The sequence below is a fragment of the Podarcis liolepis genome, assembly GCF_965112155.1.
Source record: "Podarcis liolepis genome assembly, chromosome: 2".
NCBI lineage: Eukaryota > Metazoa > Chordata > Lepidosauria > Squamata > Lacertidae > Podarcis > Podarcis liolepis.
The window spans coordinates 2575607-2595518 of NC_139555.1; the positions used below are offsets into that span (position 1 = coordinate 2575607).

The 19912-nt window shown below is 44.6% G+C and overlaps 3 protein-coding genes across 15 annotated transcripts in view; 2 read left to right on the plus strand and 1 right to left on the minus strand.

Annotated features, from left to right (window-relative positions):
- Positions 1–4412, plus strand: part of LOC310699149 (histone H2B 5-like) — a 960349-nt gene extending 955937 nt beyond the window's left edge. Inside the window, exon 3 of the mRNA XM_083486803.1 lies at positions 4075–4412. The gene's annotated coding sequence lies outside the window, so the exon portion shown is untranslated. The remainder of the gene's footprint in view (positions 1–4074) is intronic.
- Positions 1–19912, minus strand: part of NCKAP1L (NCK associated protein 1 like) — an 88231-nt gene that overhangs the window by 59513 nt on the left and 8806 nt on the right. The window contains exons 1-2 of one of the 5 annotated variants that reach the window (XM_083486226.1): positions 6510–6530; positions 631–741 (exon numbers count right to left, since the gene is read on the minus strand). In XM_083486226.1, coding sequence (XP_083342352.1) covers positions 631–741; positions 6510–6521 — 123 coding nt within the window. In that variant the 5' untranslated portion in view covers positions 6522–6530. Of the gene's footprint in view, positions 1–630; positions 742–3232; positions 3611–5964; positions 6097–6318; positions 6432–6509; positions 6531–19912 lie in introns of those variants that run through there. The other 4 variants (XM_083486228.1, XM_083486229.1, XM_083486225.1 and 1 more) reach the window with 4 other exon arrangements.
- Positions 1–19912, plus strand: part of LOC310699139 (gametocyte-specific factor 1-like) — a 31069-nt gene that overhangs the window by 9568 nt on the left and 1589 nt on the right. For 6 of the 9 annotated variants that reach the window (XM_083486777.1, XM_083486775.1, XM_083486776.1 and 3 more), the window contains 4 exons: positions 11539–11665; positions 13701–13827; positions 15063–15149; positions 16388–16430. In XM_083486777.1, coding sequence (XP_083342903.1) covers positions 11539–11665; positions 13701–13827; positions 15063–15149; positions 16388–16430 — 384 coding nt within the window. Of the gene's footprint in view, positions 1–7740; positions 7865–8128; positions 8150–11538; positions 11666–13700; positions 13828–15062; positions 15150–16387; positions 16636–19912 lie in introns of those variants that run through there. The other 3 variants (XM_083486781.1, XM_083486780.1, XM_083486778.1) reach the window with 3 other exon arrangements.

The following is a 19912-nucleotide window of genomic DNA, read 5'->3' on the forward strand; positions in this document are numbered from 1 at the left end:
ATCTAGGCCTTCCCCAATATATACAGGGAGATATAGTGATAGCACACATGTTTACAAGGAAAAAGTCCCATGTTCAGCCCTTGCCAGCTCCAGCTGAAAGGACCTCAGGAGGTATCAGGGCTAGAAAAGGAAAGGTCTCCTTGGAGAGCAATTGGAAAACAGCCCTTGACTAGATTCATACATTCATGTGGATTATGAAGGGCTGGAGCTCCATGGTCAAACACATACTTTGTATGCAGAAGGTCCCTGTTTCAATTCTCTGCATTTCAAGATAGGGTTGTAAAAAGCCACTACCTGAAATTCTGTGCAGCTGCTGCCAGTCCGCATGGACGATACTAGGCTAAATAAATGGGTTGGTGGTGTGGCTCAGTAAAAGTCAGCTTCCTCCTACTCAGGGATAGAACATATTTCTACCTATGCTCTGTCCTAGTTAATATAATGTAATTGGAATTTGGGGCCATCAAGAGAATGCCTCCTGACTCAACCCCTAGAATACACCCAGGATGGCAGCAGTTCTTCTCATGCAAAAGTTACTCTTGTTTAAGCCAGGAGAATAGCAATGGCCACTTTCTGTTCCCAGAGAGCACAATCCCTCCAACTCCCCACTCCAGCTCTGACATGGGGTCTCACCGTGCCGCTCCGTGTGTCCAAGTTGGGAAACTTCTTGTTGATGTATTTGATAGAGGATTCCATGGTCTTCTCGGTGAAGAAGCTTGGCTTGGTCCGGGAATCCATACATGTCTGCAAAAGTCAGCAAAGCTGCACTCAGAACTGAGCAACGTGCAATGCCAATTGTGCTGCTCTATTTAATTTCTAGGGGAAGCGGGTAGCACTGTTCATCAGGAATACAGCATCCAGGGAGAAGAAAGTTTAACCCTTTACCCTACTGCAGTTGCAACACACACACACACACAGAGTGCCTTTTGGTGCCTATAAGCATAACAACAGAGCAAGAGGGATGTTACAAAAGTTGGACGCCACCCGTGAACACTGCAGTCTCCCAGAATATCTAATTTCTGACTTCACTAAACTTAAGCTAGGCCCCATCTGCACAGCACAGTTAAAGCAGCATCATGCCACTTGAAGCAGTCATGGCTTCCTGCAAAGAATCCTGGAAAGCAGTTTGTTAAGAAGCTTAGAGTTGTTGGGAGACCCCTGTTCTCCTTACACAGCTATAATCCCCTGTGTTCCCTGGGAAGAGATTGTTAAACCACTTTAGGAAACATAGTTGTAGGAAGAGAATTCAATTTGATTCAATCTGACTGGTTGATCATTGCTTTCATGATGTTGGTTTGGGATTTCTAGCTCTTTGCATGTAAGAAGGGTCGGCATTCATGTCCAATCCTCCAGTTGACACATTTTTTCCAATTACGGATTATTATCCTATGAGCAGCTGCGTTAAAAGCTGTACCCATTTCCCTTTCCTCTAATAAGACCAGATATTTAATATGGCAAGATCATAACCAATAGCAACAGTCACTTTATTAAAAAGTGGAGGTAAACAACAGGCACTCCTACAAATCAGCAGAGCTATAACCACACATCAGATCCCCACAGAGACTCCAAATCCCATACAAACCATACAGAGCATACAGCCATACAGTCAACTCTCAACTCTCAACTCACTCTGTAGTAGTAATAGTAATAGCAGCTTAGCTAGTCACTGTCATACTGAATCTGCCAAGGTCAAGCATTCACCTCTCGGATCATACCATCCCAACCTTGTCAGTGAACCACCCATTCAAAGGACCATTCACAGCCATTTAAGAAAATAACATTGTTTTGTCAAATCCAAGATTCTAATGCAAGAGGCACTTTAAATAATAAACCACAGGCCCATCCACAGTAATCAGATAGCAAGCTCAAATCACTCACTAAGGTAAAATGCAAGTGATGTACATGTGGTGGAACTTGCAACAGTTTGCAGTAGAGATCATGATCAAAACCGGAAGGGGAAGGGAGGTGCCGCCAACAAGACAATTCCGTTGTAAGCTGTGATCGGATCTGCTGTTGCCCCTACAGAAAGAGGAAGCTTCAGAGAGTCCTCAGCCAACACTCACATGCAACAGGAAGAGGAACCACATGTGTGTGGTATCTCCTTGTCTGCTAAAATGCTTAGAATAGCTCCAAGGTTTCAGCTAGTGGAAGATCTGTTTACGTCTTTTCAGGCCTTCTACTGAGACAAGATAAAGGGGAGCCAAACAAATGGCTCAGTTCAAAAAGTTAGATTAGCACACCTGGGTTCAAAGCCCCATGAAGATCACTGCACGACTTTGGGCCAGTTTCTCACCCACACAGGTCTAACCTACCTCTTGTTGTGATGATAAAATGTAAGCTTCCATGAGCTCCACAGAAGGGAGGAGGGCAGACATATGCAATTTATATCCGCTCCCACATCTTCCTCTGCCTGCTGAACCTTTCTACAGCATTAATGCAACGGTGATCAAGATCACAGATACGGAGCAGCTGCCACTCCAACCGCTGGTGATATGTATTCGATGGACAAGACTAAGATGGGCAGACAGGAGATGGAGAAAGGGGGATAGTCAGGAGCACCCAAGGTTGCAGCAGATATGTGAACACTAAGGTGGCTCAGGAAAGGTTTGTGCTGGTCAAAAATGAGTCTTGAAGAGAGGAAGGAATTGGCTGGACAAATAAAGAAAACTCTTTCTGCGGGGAGTTGAAGAAACGGCTTGATTAGCACCGATGAAAGCCAGGAAGTAGGACTGGGAGCTAGAGAAAATTGGGACCGATTGCAGATCCAGGAAAAAAGTATTTTCTTTCAGAGCAGCAGTATGCAAGAATCCCTAGTTTCCTCCATTAACCCACTAGATCCACTGCCAGCTGCTTCTAAGAAGGCATCAGCAGTAGACTGAAGAGCCATGAACTCTTCCTTGGACCTTTCCCCGTTCATATTTGTTGGGGGGTGAGCATCATGCTTTCACAACTGGGATCAAAATAGCTGTGTCTACTAGTCAATGAAGCCTTGCCGCTTCTAGGACTTCCTCAACCCAATAAAAGTAACTAGCAGCCCTGATCTCTAGCTACCTGCACCCATGGCTGTAAGAGCCATTCTCTCCTCTTGCACCAAGCCAAGAGCACAGCACGGCAGAGGACCTCACCACCCCTTTTCCAAACCACTAGACCCTATGACTTCCTTCTCAAAGTTGGGCACAGATCCGTTTCCCTGCAGAGAACACGAAGACCTGCCACTGGACACATCAGCTCCTACCTTCTTGATGTTGTACATGCGAACCAGGACCCCCTTGCCCCTCTCATTGAGGATGGTCAGCTTCTCCGCAAACTTGTGCTGATACACGGAGGGAAGAGACATCTCCCTGTTGAATTCTCAGTGCCCTCTCAGTCTTCACTTGAAGCAAAACCTCAAAACTAGAGGCGCAATACAGTGCTGTAATCTCTTCAAGGAGAAGATTTTAAAGGGGGGGCAAGAGATCTGGGTGCCATGCAGTGGCCACACCCAGCAACACAAGCTGCAGAGGGCCTGCGTTGCTGCTTTCGCACTGGGGCTGGCAGCTGCACACAAGCTTGTCTCCTGACACTTCCCCCTTGAGAAGCGATGAACGCTGCTTCCCTTTTGGGGCTGAGACTTCCTGTGGCTGGAGCGCTTAAGAAGCACAGCAGCTCTGTTGCAAAGCAGATCTGCAGATCATGCTAGTTTTGTTCTGTGGAAGCAAACCTCTTCCTGCTAGACAGTTAACTCTGCTGCTTCTGCCAAACCACACCTATTGTAAAATTAAAACTACCCTATTTTCTCCTGGTGCCTTTTTCAAGCTGGACAGCGAATAGAAATTATGGAGGTGAAGCTTGTTAACCGAGAAATCTGAGGGCTCCCGTGGACAAAAAACAAGGACCCCAGCCAGGAATACCAGAGCAAAACAGCAGCCAGTAGGCTTGGTCTTTATTGAAGACTGTCACGACGGGACTCCCACCTGCCACCAGGTGGAACAAGATGGAAGCCCAGAACAAAAGAAGACCCCAACTTTTATTACTTGCTAATCCCCCAAACTACACCCCTAAAACTACACAACTGCATCACTGATACATCACAAAAAGGAGGGGTTGCGGGAGGAGTTTGTGGAGGTAACCTGAGTATCTTGTCACCTGGCTGGTTCCTCCTTTCCCCCTCCCCATGAGTACTTTCCAGAGGACAAAGGGAGGTGGCAGTTTTCTGCCCCAGAGGGAAGAGCTGATCATTGTCCTTTGTTCCAGTCGAGTTGAATCCACTCCCATATGCAAGTTCTTTGTGTCCTTGATGGTCTTCTGTCTAGGACCATCAAGCTTGGCATGCCAACCAGGCAGGGCTCCTGCGTACATGTTGGTACGCTCAAGGGATTATGGCCGTCCTGGCTCAAACCATCCCCTTTTGATAGTCCTTCCTTCATGGAGCAAAATAAAAGTGAAATGGTGTAGATCCGATGTACGGGTGATTTTCTATGAATTTCTAACAGAAACATCGTGTATGTCATGTGTGAGTGTGTGTGTGTTGAGTTTGTACAAACTAAATGATTGGGGTGGGTTCCTGCAACAAGCTGCTGAACTTCTGTCCATTGAGTAGCTGTTAAATACCACCAGACAAAAAAAACAGAACAGCAATGACTGATTTAATTACCCTGCTCTTACACACACACACACACACACCACCTTTTTGGGAAGCAGTTAAGGGCACTCACTATGAGAGTTACACCATTTTACGTTTAGATGTACCTGGTATTCCACCTTTCCTCCAAGGCACTCGAGGGTGGGCAGTTGTTGCTATTATTTACCGTATTGGCCCGAATATAAGCCACACCCAAATATAAGCCACACCTTTAAAATTCAAGGGGGGGGGGAATACAATACCCAAATATAAGCTGCTCTCTTAAAATTCTGCAGGCACTCACACCCGTTCCATTTTACCATATGTCTGGTTCAGCAGCGAGATCGTAAAAGCCCATTTTTGTAAGGTCGCGTATTTAAGCCGTGCTTTAACTTTTCACGGACTTTTGTTAAGTCTGTAATTATGTAATTTTTTACATGTTGTAAACAGCCTTGAGCATGGTTTTAGCTTTGGAAAGACAGCATGTCAATAAAAAGATTGATTCCTTGATAAAAGCTTATCCCCTCTCTGATTTATCCTCACAACAACACTGAGGCAGGTGAGGCTAAGAAAGAGTGAGAGGCCCAAGGTCGCTCCGGAAGTTTCACGGCTAAGTGAGGATTTGAGCCCTGGTCTTCCAAGGTCCGGGTCCAACACTCTAACCGCTATGTAACACTACACAACAAGCCTGCTAAGTGGTTTAGGCTGAGAGGCAGTAATTGGCACAAAAGCTCTCAGCAAGCGTCATGGCTAAACTGGGATTTGACTTTAGGTCTCCCTCAGCCCAAGACTGGAAGCCAACACAAACCTACATGGTGCAAGTAGGTCCCACCGCACTTCGGAAGAGATGCTTCCGAATATTTCTCCACAATACTTGCTAGTGTGGCGTTAGACTGTTAGCCTGGGAGACTAGGTCCAACTCCCCACTCATCCACAAAGCTCTCAGGGTGGTGACCTTGGGCCAGTCACCATCTCAGCCTCACCCACCTCACAGGGTTGTTTTGAGGATGAACCAGCTAGGAGAACCATGTGCACCACCTTGAGCTCCTTGGAGGAAAAGGTGGTATATAAATGTAAAAATAAATTAATGAATTTTGTTACACCACATACACTAGTCAAACAGGAAACAAAAGATTGCCTTTTATCACCAGGTCACAAACATTAGCTAACGGGTTCCACCTGGCATTTCAAACCAGGGTGAATAAAAATCAATGATTTCTTTAAAATAATTTTTAAAAATATTTTTAAAATTTAAATCGGATTTAAAAAAATAAAAATAAAATGCTTTTGGAGGAAAAATCTTTCTAAAGATAGTTTTCTATTTAAGTTACCAGTAAGTGTGAAGCAGTAAAAATAAAAGTGCAAACCTTGTGAGCAGAATACTCCGCAAGTCTTGGGATCTTTGTGTAACGATTATGCAAGTCAGTTGCATGTCTGTGCAACTCGGACTTGAGGCAAGTGCTGAAGGCTCTTCAGGGCTGGCAACCTCTTCCCAATCCCACTGGGTCCCAACAACTGCGCTGACACTTAACTGTACAGAATAGGCGCCTGAATGTAGAAGCAAATCCAAAGGGTGGTGGAGGAGGAGGAATTAGTAAGAGGGATCTGTAAGACCTTGGCAAGACCTTGAAGTGCCTGCCAGTCAACTAGTAAGAGTTCACTGGTTCCAGGCGCTTCTTCCCAGAGCTCGCCTGAAATTGTCCAAACGATAAAGTCTCTACCTGGAACTTCAGTCCTGACGTTCTCTGCTCCAGTCCTTGGTTCCCCTTTTCCAGCTTTCCACCAGCCTGGTTCTCCGCAGCCTGCTCTTTCTGCAAGCCTCTCCCAGCCCAGGCCTACCAACTGTATCTCCCCCCCCCCCGCCCCTCCAGAAAAAGTACAGCAGAAAAGTTGTCCAAATATACAGTAATACCTCTGCAAACATCTGCCTTGTCTAGCGTCCATTCCAGCAAATGTCCACAGCAAAACCAGAAGTACCGGAACAGGTTACTTCCGGGTTTGCAGCTCACACATGCGCAAACACGCTAAATTGCGCTTCGTGCATGCGCAGACGCGCAAACCGCTCCATGCACGTGTGCAGACACAGCGCTTTGCCCTGCGTCCTTTTTGGCTAGCGGCCTGGGCTCCGGAACAGATCCCAGCTGCAAAACAAGGTATGACTGTAAACAGTTAACTTATTAAGCCTCGCAATGATGTATTTCTAATAGTAAAACCAAATCAGTAATTTTTAATATAACTGTAAAAACTACTCTGAAAATTTATTATTCCAAAAATGAAACCTTATACCAGCAAGAATGAGTCTTTCTGTAAAAAATACACAAAAATTAAATCAAGTCTTACTGACTAGTGATTTAAATAGATTTTATTTAAATCAAATCCACTGTTTCAAACGGCGAATAACATGGTAACTGTTGGGGAAGGAGGAAAGAACTCATATTTCTGCTATCAAGCATGGTGGTTGATTTTCTGAGGAAATATACCATATTTTCCCGTGTATAACACGCCCCCATGTGACTTTGCGGGACTCAATTTAAGAAAGGGGGGCCTCCAAAGTTGTTGAGCTTTTTAGGGGAGAAATGCCAAAAAAAAAAACCACTCCCACAACAGACCAACAATGCCACTCGCACACATCGACAAAGCAAACTATCCCCTGTCCCCTCCCCGACAAAAGTAGCAAATCACCCACCAAATTGCCGCAAGGACAGCAAATCAACACCAGCCCCTGGCACAGCTACCAATAACAATCTCTGACTCACAGCAGCAACCAATCCCATGTTCCCACAATGCACTACCCATGTATGATGACCCCAAATTTTGAACATGATTTTTGAATTAAAAGAATAGTCTTGCACATGGAAAAGTACAGAAGTCTTCTATCTGACTAATGTGCCAGTTCCCACCAACTGGCAAGGCACGGCTGCCCAAGGTTGTAGCTTGGAATGGCAAGTATGCAGATCCATGTGCCTAAACTACTGCTCTCTCTTAATGAGAGGAGAGGGCTAAGGCCATGCGAATTCCCTTTCATCCTGACAAGACTTGCCTTTAGAGAAAGAGTGAAATCTATCAGGTATCTATGGCTTTAATAGGTACCTTAGTTACAATGATGTCACAAAGTTCTTCAGAAAGCCACCATCCCATTGGCTGGATTTACAGTTAAACAGCAGGGTAAGTTGAAACCTGAGTGACTTTGGATTCAGCAGCTGTTGAAGCCAGACTCTTTGATTTGGTCAGCCCCACTTCTCTCAAAGCCTGCCAGCTGCAGACAAGGCAAGTGCTTCTATTTATTATCAGATAATGGACTGGGGTGTAGAAAAGGCTATCAACAAATCTGAGTCGAAAGTAAGGTGCTCTTAATTTGTGTTTGGGGAGGTAAGCTGAAAGACTTGGTATTCTTGTTGTCTTCCCTTTCTCTATCTTCTATCCGGGAACCCAAAGTGGTGTGCATGTGGTTCCTGTGGTATACCCTCTCTTACCTAGGGAATGACTTGACGCAGCACTGCTTAGCTTTAGCAAGGAGTTGCTTTCAAACTGCACCTTGGGACACTGTATGTGGTAAGGCTTTCTGGTTGTGTTTAATTTTGTATAATTTTAATTGTGGGAGATTATCCTGGGACTGTGAGGGGACCTGATGGGGTGAATCAATTGAGATTCAAGGACATGACTAACATGGGCCTTCAGTGGGTCTAACCTTAATTTGGAGACAACCCTGTGAGTTTAAAATATTCATATAGAGAAGAAAAGTAATTCATTACTATGGTTAGTGATTAACCAGAGATGATGGCAGGATGTTTGATAGTGCGGAGAGGATTGCTAGCATTATTATTTCTGCTGTTGAGTTGGGGGGATTCCAATGCTGAAGGAGCCAGGCAAGTTTCTAGGGGAGTTAAGGGGCCCAAAGGACAATTCTGAAGCTGGTTAGTAGCTCCTTATTTGTACAAGCTCAAAATGGAGCACAATCAGAGAACTTAACAAGGAACCAAGAGTTTATAAGCCTCTAATCCGAAAAACAGAAGTTAATTCTACCCCCTGGAAGTGAGAACTTTTTTTAGCCCCCAGGCCAGAGTCCTTTGGGCTGCATTCCAGGGGTGGGTGGCCAAAGGCAAAAGCAGGTACAGCGTTAAAGGTTACTTTTCTCTCTGTCTAGTAAACTAGTTTATTCACACTTGCACGCCTCTCTCTACCCTCCATGCAGCAAGCAAGAAGCATTCAGAATTCCAAGGGCACATTTCAGCCAGGAACAAGCACTAAAGGAGGCCACAAGCAGGGCTGGTTAGGGCTGTGGCCCGGTGGGTGGGTGTCACACACATCTGTGAACATTTTACAAAAGAAAAAAGAGTTTTATCAGAGAGCATTGTTAATCTTGAAGTCATCAATCTGCCAAAGATATAATATGTGGTAGGTCAAAGCTGGGATTCAGGAGCACACAACTACCACTCAAAAAAATCTGAACTAGTCTGTAAAATCTTCGGTTTGTGGTTAAACCATGGGGCCAGCATGTTTTTAGCTGCTTGGTTGAACAAATTAAAAAGCTGAATTAATGTGACTATTGCACAGGAACATTATAATTAATGTATGTTTACTCAGAAATCACATTGCATTCAGCAGACTGTACTCCCAGGTTAAGTGTCAATAGGATTGCAGTCTGCAGAACCCTGAAATATTTTGTAGCATTTATTAAGCCACTTTGGGGCACTAGTGCTGGAAAGCCAGGATTAATATTTACTGAAGAAACATCCCACAAAAGTCATTGGGGTATAGGCTCTGAATATTTGATGTGGTTCTTGCCTTGATGCATCTGAGGAAGTAGGCTGTAGTCCATGGAAGTTACGCCATAATAAATTTGTTAGTCTTTAAGGTGCCACAGAACTCCTTATTTTGTTTTGTTGTTTCGCTGTAAGGATACTCCTGGCAGTCCTTGCCTCAGTGACTTCAAAAGATCTTGGCTGCCTTCTGAAATAGGCTTTCTAGTACTCTGGGAGGGGAATTCTAATCAGGATTTCTCTGCCACTATTGCTTGAGAATGTTTCCTGCCGAGCAGAATTGTCCTGCCCAGTGGGATGCCCAGGCTGTGTTTTCAGAGTAACTTATAAATCCTCCTTGTCCAAGGACAAGTAATTAGCAAATACTTTGTTATCTGGAGATTGCTGCCCTAACTGTGTGATCTCAACACATAGCAACAATAGCTGACTTTTGCTACTGAAAGTAATGCTGGGTCCTCCTGTCACATTAGTATAACTCCAACAGGCCTTATATAGTCATTCTCATTCTCTCTCTCTCTCTCTCTCTCTCTCTCTCTCTCTCTCACACACACACACACACACACACACACACACACACACACACACTTTATTTTTAGCTACTGCATTGTAGTCCCTACACCCCTCCATAGACAGTGAGGCAGCACACATTCTTCTCCCCCACAACCCCCTGCAGTAATCCTGTGAGAGTAGGTACGCTGAGTGTGTTGGTGCCAGCTTGGGGGGGGGGGCTCTTGGGTACAACTCCCTCCCATAGCCTGTCTACCTCCTTGCTGAAAAGCATAAAGAGGAAGCCCATATCACCAGGATGGTGAAAGCCAAGGCAGACTGTGAGCAGCTCCAAAGTAATTTCTTCCAGCTAGGTGAATGGGAAATAAAATGGCAGAGGATGGTGCGTGTCACTTACCACGATGTCACTTTACTCTTTAAAAGGCAACCCCAAATTTCCTTCTAACAGCAGTGACACAGACCTTAGATCAAGGGGTCGTCACTGAGCTATCAACAGTGTGTACTGCAATGGCAAAAGCAAAATCCATGCTTTGTAAGGGGGAGTATTGGGGAAAGTATTGAAAATAAATCTGACGGGACTGTAATGCCTACTATGCTAAAATATGATAATTATTATTGTATTGCTCTGTACTGTGAGGTTGGTGCATTCCCGAAAGGGCACAATACAGCTGGAAAAAATTCAAGAAAGGGGCCAATCAAAATGATAGTGGAGATGCTTATGGGGAAAGGCTATATTGTTTGAAGATACTTTCTTTAGAAAATAGGACATATAGTGGAAGCTTGAGTTATGAATGGTAGCAGAATGGTTGGCAAACTTATTCCCTTGCATAACACTAGAAGTTGCCCAATTAAACTGGCATAAATATAGGAGTGACGAAGGTATTTTTCACAACACATAATGAATAAGGATATTATTGCCAAATGTGATGGTTTTATAAATGGGACTAGACAAACAGAAGTGTACCTAGGGTCCCTTGTGTCCTTGGTAAAGAGCTGTATCAATTCCCCCCCCCAAAAAAAAAACTTTACTGTATGCCTTTGTGCTGTAGTGCAAGGATGGGAAGCTGCTTCTGTGTTTGATCTCCCCATGATAGCAGTGGCATGTTGACATATATGTCATATACTCCATAGTGATAGGTGAATTTTGTGGTCCCCCCCCCCCCAGCCTGTGCCCCTAGCAGAAGCCAGTTTATCCACCCACTAGGTACACCTCTGTACATTCTTACAGAGGACTAGTGGGTCAACAGCATTGGCATCAATTTAAATGTAATCTCCAAATCTTTTAAACAATGATTCCTCCGAAAACTTTTAAGGGGAAGGGGCAGCTAACAAGGGAGGGCTGTTTGCCTTCATATCCTGGCGGTTGATTTTGAATCTGGCTATCAACTGCTAGAAATGGGATGCTAATAATAATAATAATAATAATAATAATAATAATAATAATAATTTATACCCCATCCATCTGGTATAAATGGGCTAGACTAGGTTGACATGTGGTCTGATAACCAGGGCTCTTGTGCTCTAAACTAATGTCTGAAATAAGTTCAGAAGCAGCACTTCTGAGCAAATAAGCTATCTCAGCAGAGGGTCAGATTCTTAGGCTTCAGGCCATGTGTCTCTCTTGTATTGTTTTGCCCTGATGCTTTGTAACATCTCATTCTTAAACACTGCTAGGAGCACAGTACGCAGCCAGTCCTATATTAATTCCATGGATCCTGAACGGCTTGTCCAATGCCCTTATGATAAGAACCACCAGATCAGAGCCTGCAGGTTACCTTACCACTTGGTGAAATGCAGAAAGGTAAGAGGAGGGGGGAAAGAAGAGTATTGGTTGGGTACCACAAATAACTTCTCTTCTTAAAATGGCCTTGCACATCTTGGATTTGTAGGAAATGGTTGAAGTGTGTTAATTCACCACAGAAGAATGAGCTACCCTGGCTCCTATGGGTGAAAGCAAGCAGAAATCTAATTACACTTTGTGCATTGGCTCCCTTTTCAAAAGCAGAGTACTGTATTTTTCGCCCTATAGGACGCACTTTTCCCCCTCCAAAAATGAAGGGGAAATGTGTGTGCGTCCTATGGGGCGAATGCAGGCTTTCGCTGAAGCCTGGAGAGCAAGAGGGGTCAGTGCGCATCGACCCCTTTTGCTCTCCAGGCTTCAGGAAGCTATCCGCAAGCCTTGGGAACCCTGCGGGAGTTCCTGCCAGGCTCCCTAGGCTTACGGATAGCAGCCGGCATCCTGAAGCCTGGGGAGCTTGCGGATAGCAGCATGTTCTGGGGGCTGGGGTCGGGGGAAGCTCGGGCTTCCCCCGCCCCAGCCCCGCGCCTGGGGGGGGGATATTTTTTTTCTTTATTTCCCACCCACCCAAAACTAGGTGCGCCCTATGGGCCGGTGCGTCCTATAGGGCGAAAAATACGGTAAGTTAGCTCTGATCTGAGGTTATGTGACATGTTGAACATCCAAACAGATGTAAACAAGTTCAAACAAAATTGCACAATGAAGCCATTTGAGCGAGTCTAGAGTCTCCTGTTTAGTACATATGTTCTTCTATTGGAAGGACTCTTAATTTTAACAATTTTGTTTTTGTGACCTTGCAGTGAGATATTGTGTGGTTTTTAATTCTGATAACATGCCCCGTGATAGCATCTTGGTATCACACCTATATCAGTGTGACCACCAGAGTTGCACAGCACCAGCAGAGTAGTCTAGCAAAGCTTCAGAGTCTTCTCCCTTTCGAGCGGTCAGCCTTTCCAGAGTCAACAGTGAAGGAAACTCCTTGACCACAACACAGTTCAGTGTTATGCGTTTTATTGCTTGAAGACACAAGGCAATTCAAACACACTATATACATAAAGTTAAGAGATGCTCATGCATCATAAACTATGCTATAGTAAATTGGTCTTAGAAATTAAACTGAAGAGATTCAAATATACAAAGAGGTCCCACATTTGAGGAGAGATGCACCACTGCCTTTTGCTGCTGAATGCAGCCTTGGCTTTATAGCTGGCAATGCACAGACGCACATTCTTTGGAGAAAGGGAGATGGATGAGTCCTGCCAATGGCCTGTGGCCTTGAACTGTTTCCAGAGGCCCACCACAGCTGGCATCCTAACTCTGAACAGAAATCAGACATGGGGGAAGACACAAACCAAGCAGTTAGTGCAATTCTGCACATATTTGCAAATTACACCAGCATTCCATTAATCCTCTCCAAAGTAAAGTCAATCCAGATTTAGATATTCTAGCCCTCTAGAGAAAAGCAGTCCTAAAAATAAAAAAGGAACTATTCTTCACAAAGTCCGCAATGGTTTTTCTGGGGTGGGGGCTTACTAACTGGCACATCTGTTCATAGTGAAATGACTTGTCCAAGTGGGATGTGGAGTAAAGAATCATTAACTTAACTGTTGTTGTTGTTTTTCAAATATACACCCTTTGTTTAATCCAGGAGTGGGGAACCTGTGACCCTCTCGATGTTGCTGGACTCCAACTCCCACCATTCCTGCACATTGACCAGTGGCTGGGGCTGATGGGAGTTGAAGTCCTGCCACATCTGGACAGCCACGTGTTCTTCACCCCTCTGTCTCCTCTCTGTGAATAGGACTGACCAGGTAGCGAGGTCTTCTAGGAAAGCCATGGTGGATCCAGTGAAGAATGCTGGGTTCAATTATTCTACTATTCTCTAGAGAGGAAGAGAATCTATAATCATCCCATATGAAGCCAACATGGATTAAGTGGGCATGTTATCATAGTAGAGAACATCCCCTTTCATTCTTGAGTTCTGGGTGGGTTTGATGGAGGCCTAGCTCTGCACTGTTAACTTCTGACTTTTTCCCAGAACAACCAGAAGATCGCCAGAGAGCTCGCAACATGCCCCTACAACGCCCGTCACAGAGTTCCAAAGCAGGAGTTAAAATTGCACATTGCAACTTGTGAGAACAAAGTTTCTCCAGAGGTCTTGGAGGGTAAGAGAATTGCTCCTGTCTGCTCTAAAACCCAGTCGAGCATGCTGTGTGTATAATATTGATGCTGCTGGTGTAAGAAAACTTAATAACTTGCTATCTGTAGCAAAGCTCTGGGCACTCTAGGCTGGAGATACATGCTCTGATAGCACTGCATGCTGAGCATTCAGCTGGTTGTAAAAGCTGGGCTGAAAGAAGTAATGAATGGATTATACTGAGCAGGGTGGGTGTAACAAGCAGCATTCAGGTGGGGGGAGTGACTTGGCTGAGTGCCAGTCCATTTTCTTGAAGTGTGTGATGTAATGGAAGATGGGATTAAAATTCAAAACTAACTTGATTGAAGTACTGACTGGTCAAACAAGTGAAGGGAGAAGTGCTGTGAGGTAAGGATCTAGGCATTATGTCACAAACTATAAAACAGGAGGCTACAATCTATAATACATGAAGTAAAGGCAGGCCCGTAGAACTACATTACAAAATTGAAAAAGAATGAATATTGAAGGATGTCTGTGTTTCAGTTCATGTAGCATTTTTGAAAGTGCAAATTGGGTAGATTTGCCTTGAAATTCAAACTGAATTGAATTTATCACCATTCCTTAGCCGGAAGGAGCAGCCTTTATGAATGTGGGGAACAGGTATGTTCCAGCTTAAAACTCTAGTATACAATGTATACCTTCCACTAAAAATGGTCGGTTATTCTTGATAGCCTAAAATAAAACTTCATATATGAAAACTGGGATATTTTGGTGGTGATAGCTATACACACAAACCACTGGTATAGCCATAACTCGCTGTAGCCCTGTTCATGCATCCAAAAGAGCCGGTGAGGGTTTAACTTGGAGAGGGGCACCAGGCATCTTTACCCCAGGCTTGGGCCCTAGGTTATGGGTGCCCAGTGCCACTGGAAGCCAGGTTACAGAGCCTCTGAGATGCTCTTTGAGGCCTTGCGTGACCTCGGAAGTTGCATCAGGGGCCCTGAAGTATGGGTGCTAAGCACCCACTGCGAAAAATTTGTGGGTGCTCAGGCACCCAGAGTCCCCTATAGTTGGCAACCCTGACCCCAGGTATGCTCACTCCACCCCTGGCCTCCCCAGGTTTAAGCAGGAAAGCTTGAAAAGATGCACCTGATGTGAACACACAAACACAGTATCAAAGCATGGAGCAGCCATCTCTGAAACTAGAACTAACTTCCAAAACCAAGATGCCTTAACTTTTTTATTTTTTTAATACTTTGACAGTCACTTCAAGCAGAGGTGATCCAAAGAACAGAATCAAAGAGGTGACAGCCTGGCAGTGCCCCCCTCCAGAAGAAGACTGGGAGGCTGGTGAGTTGTTGTTTTTCTTCCACTTGTGCAAAAACACACTTTCCGGGTTGCACCACCGGGTTGCTGAATTTGAGTGTGTTTGGCTTATTAAAAGAAAGCTGCATTTAGAATATCCCCCCCCCGGCAACCTTCTAACATGCTTAACCTGGAGGCACCAGCTTGGCACTTTTGTAAGGAACTGGGCCTCTTTGGCAGAATTACCATTAATGAAGAAGCCCTGCTGAATCGGACAAAGTGTCTAGCATCCTTTTTCAAACAGCAGCCTGCTAGATGCTGCCGGAAATGATGACAATGGCACCTCATCCAGTGTCTGTCCCATGTTCTGCCTCAGAACATGAAAGTTTACCAGAGGAAGAAATTGCAAAGTTCATTGTCCTGGTCAGATTGTTCTGAATTATTCTAGTGACCTGCTGCTGAGGAGGCAGAATGCATCGCTTCTTGTAACTTTTATTAAAGCATCGGAGCAGTTTATTACATAAGGGCAATACTATAACAAGACGGCCCCTGGTCCTTGGGCTTGCAATCAAAATGACACAAGTTATAAGGAAATACATGTGGAAGAAAACAAATAATATAATCTCAGGCTTAAATTTTTACCGTATAGCATAAAGGTAAAGGGACCCCTGACCGTTAGGTCCAGTCACTTTACCGGCCGAGGGAGCCGGCGTACAGCTTCCGGGTCATGTGGCCAGCATGACTAAGCCACTTCTGGCGAACTAGAGCAGCGCACGGAAACACATCGTAATTATTAAATGACCAGCTGGAATCAAAATGGTTATTGGAAAGAGGGTCTCAACAGGGCTGGTCTCCCCAAAGAGCTTAATAGGAGTAGCCCTGTTTCCAATGTCTGCTCTGGTACAGCCTAAGAACTGAAGTCTAATTTTGTTTTCTTCTGTCCTCCCCATTACCTTGTTAATCGCAGTATAGTACCTGCAAAAATGTAGCTGATTTATAAATAGAATAATGCTGTAGTAAGGGCAAATGAGGGTGTTACAACTATTTGCAGTCCCAGAGCAAATCTGTAACTTTTCTTCAAGGAAACAATTCATACGGGTATTCCAAAGAACATCAGGAAACGCCACTGCTCTGAAGTGTCACTTGATCCAATTTAGACTCTCCTGAAAGCCCATCCAATCTGGAGTCTGAGTACCCCTGTAATATGCGAGTGACTATGGCAAGGGGGATGAAGTGCCCCGTTATGAGAACTCTGCCTAATGATTTTGTCACTCTCTCCTAAGATGCTGCTGAATATCCTGCTCCTCCTTTTGTTTTTGGCACCAGGTAAGACTACATAGGTTCCTTTGTAGCCTCATGAAAATCTAATTGTATTCAGAGCCTGGCTAGCAAACACCATGGAGCAAAAATGCCAACAAAGAGGATATCCGCCTCTAACCTCTGGAGGCACTTCTTAAGACGCATTCACTTCCAAGAATATATAATCACCACTCACTTTTGCTATTAATAAAATAGGAATCTACTCAAGTAACTTTGCTGTTGTGCCTATTTCCCACTTGGCAGCATAGGGAAAGTCAATGTAGCAACCATCGTATGTTCTTAGACAGGCTTCCTCATCCTCGGCCTTCCAGATGTTTTGAGACTACAATTCCCATCATCCCTGACCACTGGTCCTGTTAGCTAGGGATCATGGGAGTTGTAGGCCAAAAACACCTGGAGGGCTGAGGTTGAGGAAGCCTGTTAGACTTCAACTCCCGTTGGTCCCAGCCAACATAACCAAAGGTCAGGGGTGATGTGAGTTCTAGTACTACAACAATTTGGAGGCCACCACATTGGCTACATCTGCTTTAACACATAGGTGGGCTGATGTTACTTTTTACACACTGTCAGGCTGTAGTACAAACCTAAAAAACATTTTTTACTGGAAATTTATCAGTTCAGCTCTCAAATATATTTCATCAGTGGCTTTGCTCTCTGACAGAACTGGCTTTTGTAACTATATTTAACACTTATCTTGCCTCTCCATACACTGAAGAGGACTTGTTATTTTAAGATGAAGAGGACTCGTTATTTTAAAATAAATGACTAAGGACACTATACACATAACTCATGGAAAGGTTTAAATGGTTAGCTGGGGAACTTTGACAGCGTTAGTTACTGAACACAGACTCGTAAACAGATGTGCAACTTTAGACACATAAACATAGGATTTCACCTACAGAGAACAGCAGCAATCAGTATGTTTTTACCCCTTTCCAGCTCTGCAACTAGAGGTGCTTCCATAGTAATCCCTGTCTATGGAACTGCTGCCTTTTGTTTACTTTTTTGAACAGAGGATCCACTTCACCAATTGTGCAGCGGTACATCTAGATGTGAACAGGATCCGTTCCAGAGCCCCGTTCGCATCTAGAAGCAAACTTAACCCGTGTACGCGCCACGTTTCGGCGCTTCTGCACATGCACGTGACATCATTTTGAGCGTCTGCACATGCGCAAGTGGCGAAACCCGGAAGTAACGCGCTTTGTTACTTCCGGGTTGCCATGGAGCGCAACTCAAACGCGCTCATCCCGAAGCACATTCAACCCAAGGTATGACTGTAGTTGCATTCCAGTGTTCTTTTGTTGTCCCCTGCAGGGTTCCTCCATCTCTCAAACCTGATTTGTGGTCACTTTCTATGGTAGTTGGATTAGCTAGTGTTGCAGTGTGGACGGGTAAAGTTCTATTAAGGCTTTCCCAGTCCACAGTGCCTTTATCTGAAAGCTGCTGCTTTGTAAGTTCTGGCCATTTCATTGCTTCCTCCTCCCACATCCTGGAGGATTACAGGTAGAATGCTTCTCAGTACCCCAAATGTCAATTCCTGTTTATGCAGGAGGAGTGTAAGACTTTTTTATGCAAGGGAAATAAATAATGCCCCAACTCTTATCCTGCTCACCCCAAATTCTAACCCCCTGCTTGCAGGAGGTGTCAGAATCTAGGAATTGCGTGCCACTAACCCTGGGGGTGATTGCAGAAATAGAACTTTGGATCTATTTTGAGAGACTTGGATTTATGAGAATGCTGAGACTCCTAACCTCTCCCCCTCCCAATGAGCTGGCAAATTTTCAGCACCTGCTTATCTAGTTCACACCATTGTCCAAGGCCAGTCTAAAACTCCAGCAGTTAAAGTAACATTGTTCAGCTGTGCCTTCATAAGACTCTCCACTATGGCTGGGCGATATCTGGTTTTCAACATCATGATATATCACCAGCTAAATATCCTGATATCTCACAATATATATTTGCAGCAACAGAGGGCCTTGCTGTGCCTCCCCGCAGTGGCAGAGGGTCCTGCCGTACCTCCTCACAGCAGCCGAGGGCCTTGCCGAGGCACCCTGCAGTGGTGGAGGGCCTTAAAATGTCAGGAAGTAGTAGATTTAATAAAAATATTAAATAAACTTCCATATAATAAATTTAATATTTTAATATTTAAAAGTCCCACTGAGTTCAACTAAACTTACTTCTACTTTCCTGGGAGCAAGCCTCATTGAATTCAGTAGGGCTTGCTTGTGAGTAGAAATACATTTGCTTGCACTGCTTACTGAAAAACACCCTCTCCCATCATCTCCCATAGCACCCAACCTCCCATTTCAGCATAAAGCAGCCTGCTAAATCTTCTCCCCTCCACCCTCCCCCAGAAGGGCCCCATCCCACCAATCTCTCCCTTTTTATCAAAGGGCAAGCAGGCAAAGGGATAGTTTCCTTTAAATAATAAAAAAGCCTTCCCTTTTAATATGGAGGAAAGAGAGCCAGTGTGGTGTAGTGGTTCAGAGCGGTGGACTCGTAATCTGGGGAACCGGGTTTGTGTCTCCGCTCCTCCACCTGCAGCTGCTGGGTGACCTTGGGCCAGTCACACTTCTCTGAAGTCTCTCAGCCCCACTCACCTCACAGAGTGTTTGTTGTGGGGAAGAAGGGAAAGGAGAATGTTAGCCGCTTTGAGACTCCTGAAGGGGAGTGATAAAGTGGGATATCAAATCCAAACTCTTCTTCTTCATTTAAGGGGAACCAACAACATAAACACCACCAGAAAACTCTTCCCCCTCTTTTTTCACTGGTGGGGGTGAGTGTGAGGAAAGAAAGAAGTGCTTTCCTTTTCTTTTCTTTGTTTAGTTCTGTGGGAGGTCCCTCCTGGATTGTCAGCAGGCTCTGCATAATTAGCTGAGCTCCAAATGGAAGGATACCCTGAAAACGAAAGAGTTAACTGCTTTGTGTGTGGGTTTATCCTCAAACAGAACTTTGGTTCCCTGCATATTGCCTTGTTGAAACACTTATCACAATGTTATTTCAATACCAGTATAGCGATTTATCACACAGCCCTACTCTCCACCCCCTCTTACCATCACCCAACCAGAATTTTTTATCTGGGGGGGATGCAGGGGGACACATACCCCTAAACATTTTAATAATCTTTGTACTTTTGTTCATTTACTGTATTTATTTTTCCCAATTTGAACTATAAAATGGTGATTTTCTTGAGTCAAAATGAGAGTACCCCTAAACATCTTTTTTTAGAAGAAGAAAAAAGCACTGGTTACAGCTAAGGAGTGGCTGGCCTGAGACAATGGAGCTGCCAGGCCTCAGAAGGATAAAAAACCCCATTTGCCTCAATCCATCAAACCCCCTTGCTAACTCCTACCTGGCTTCCTGCTTTCGTTTGCTTGTCTGATATTTGGAGTTGGACTCCTTAGCTGTTTCTTGGGGGGGGGGGATGGTGGTAAAGTATTAAGATTAGGTAAGGCAGATTTATTCTTTTATGATGCCTGCATTATGGG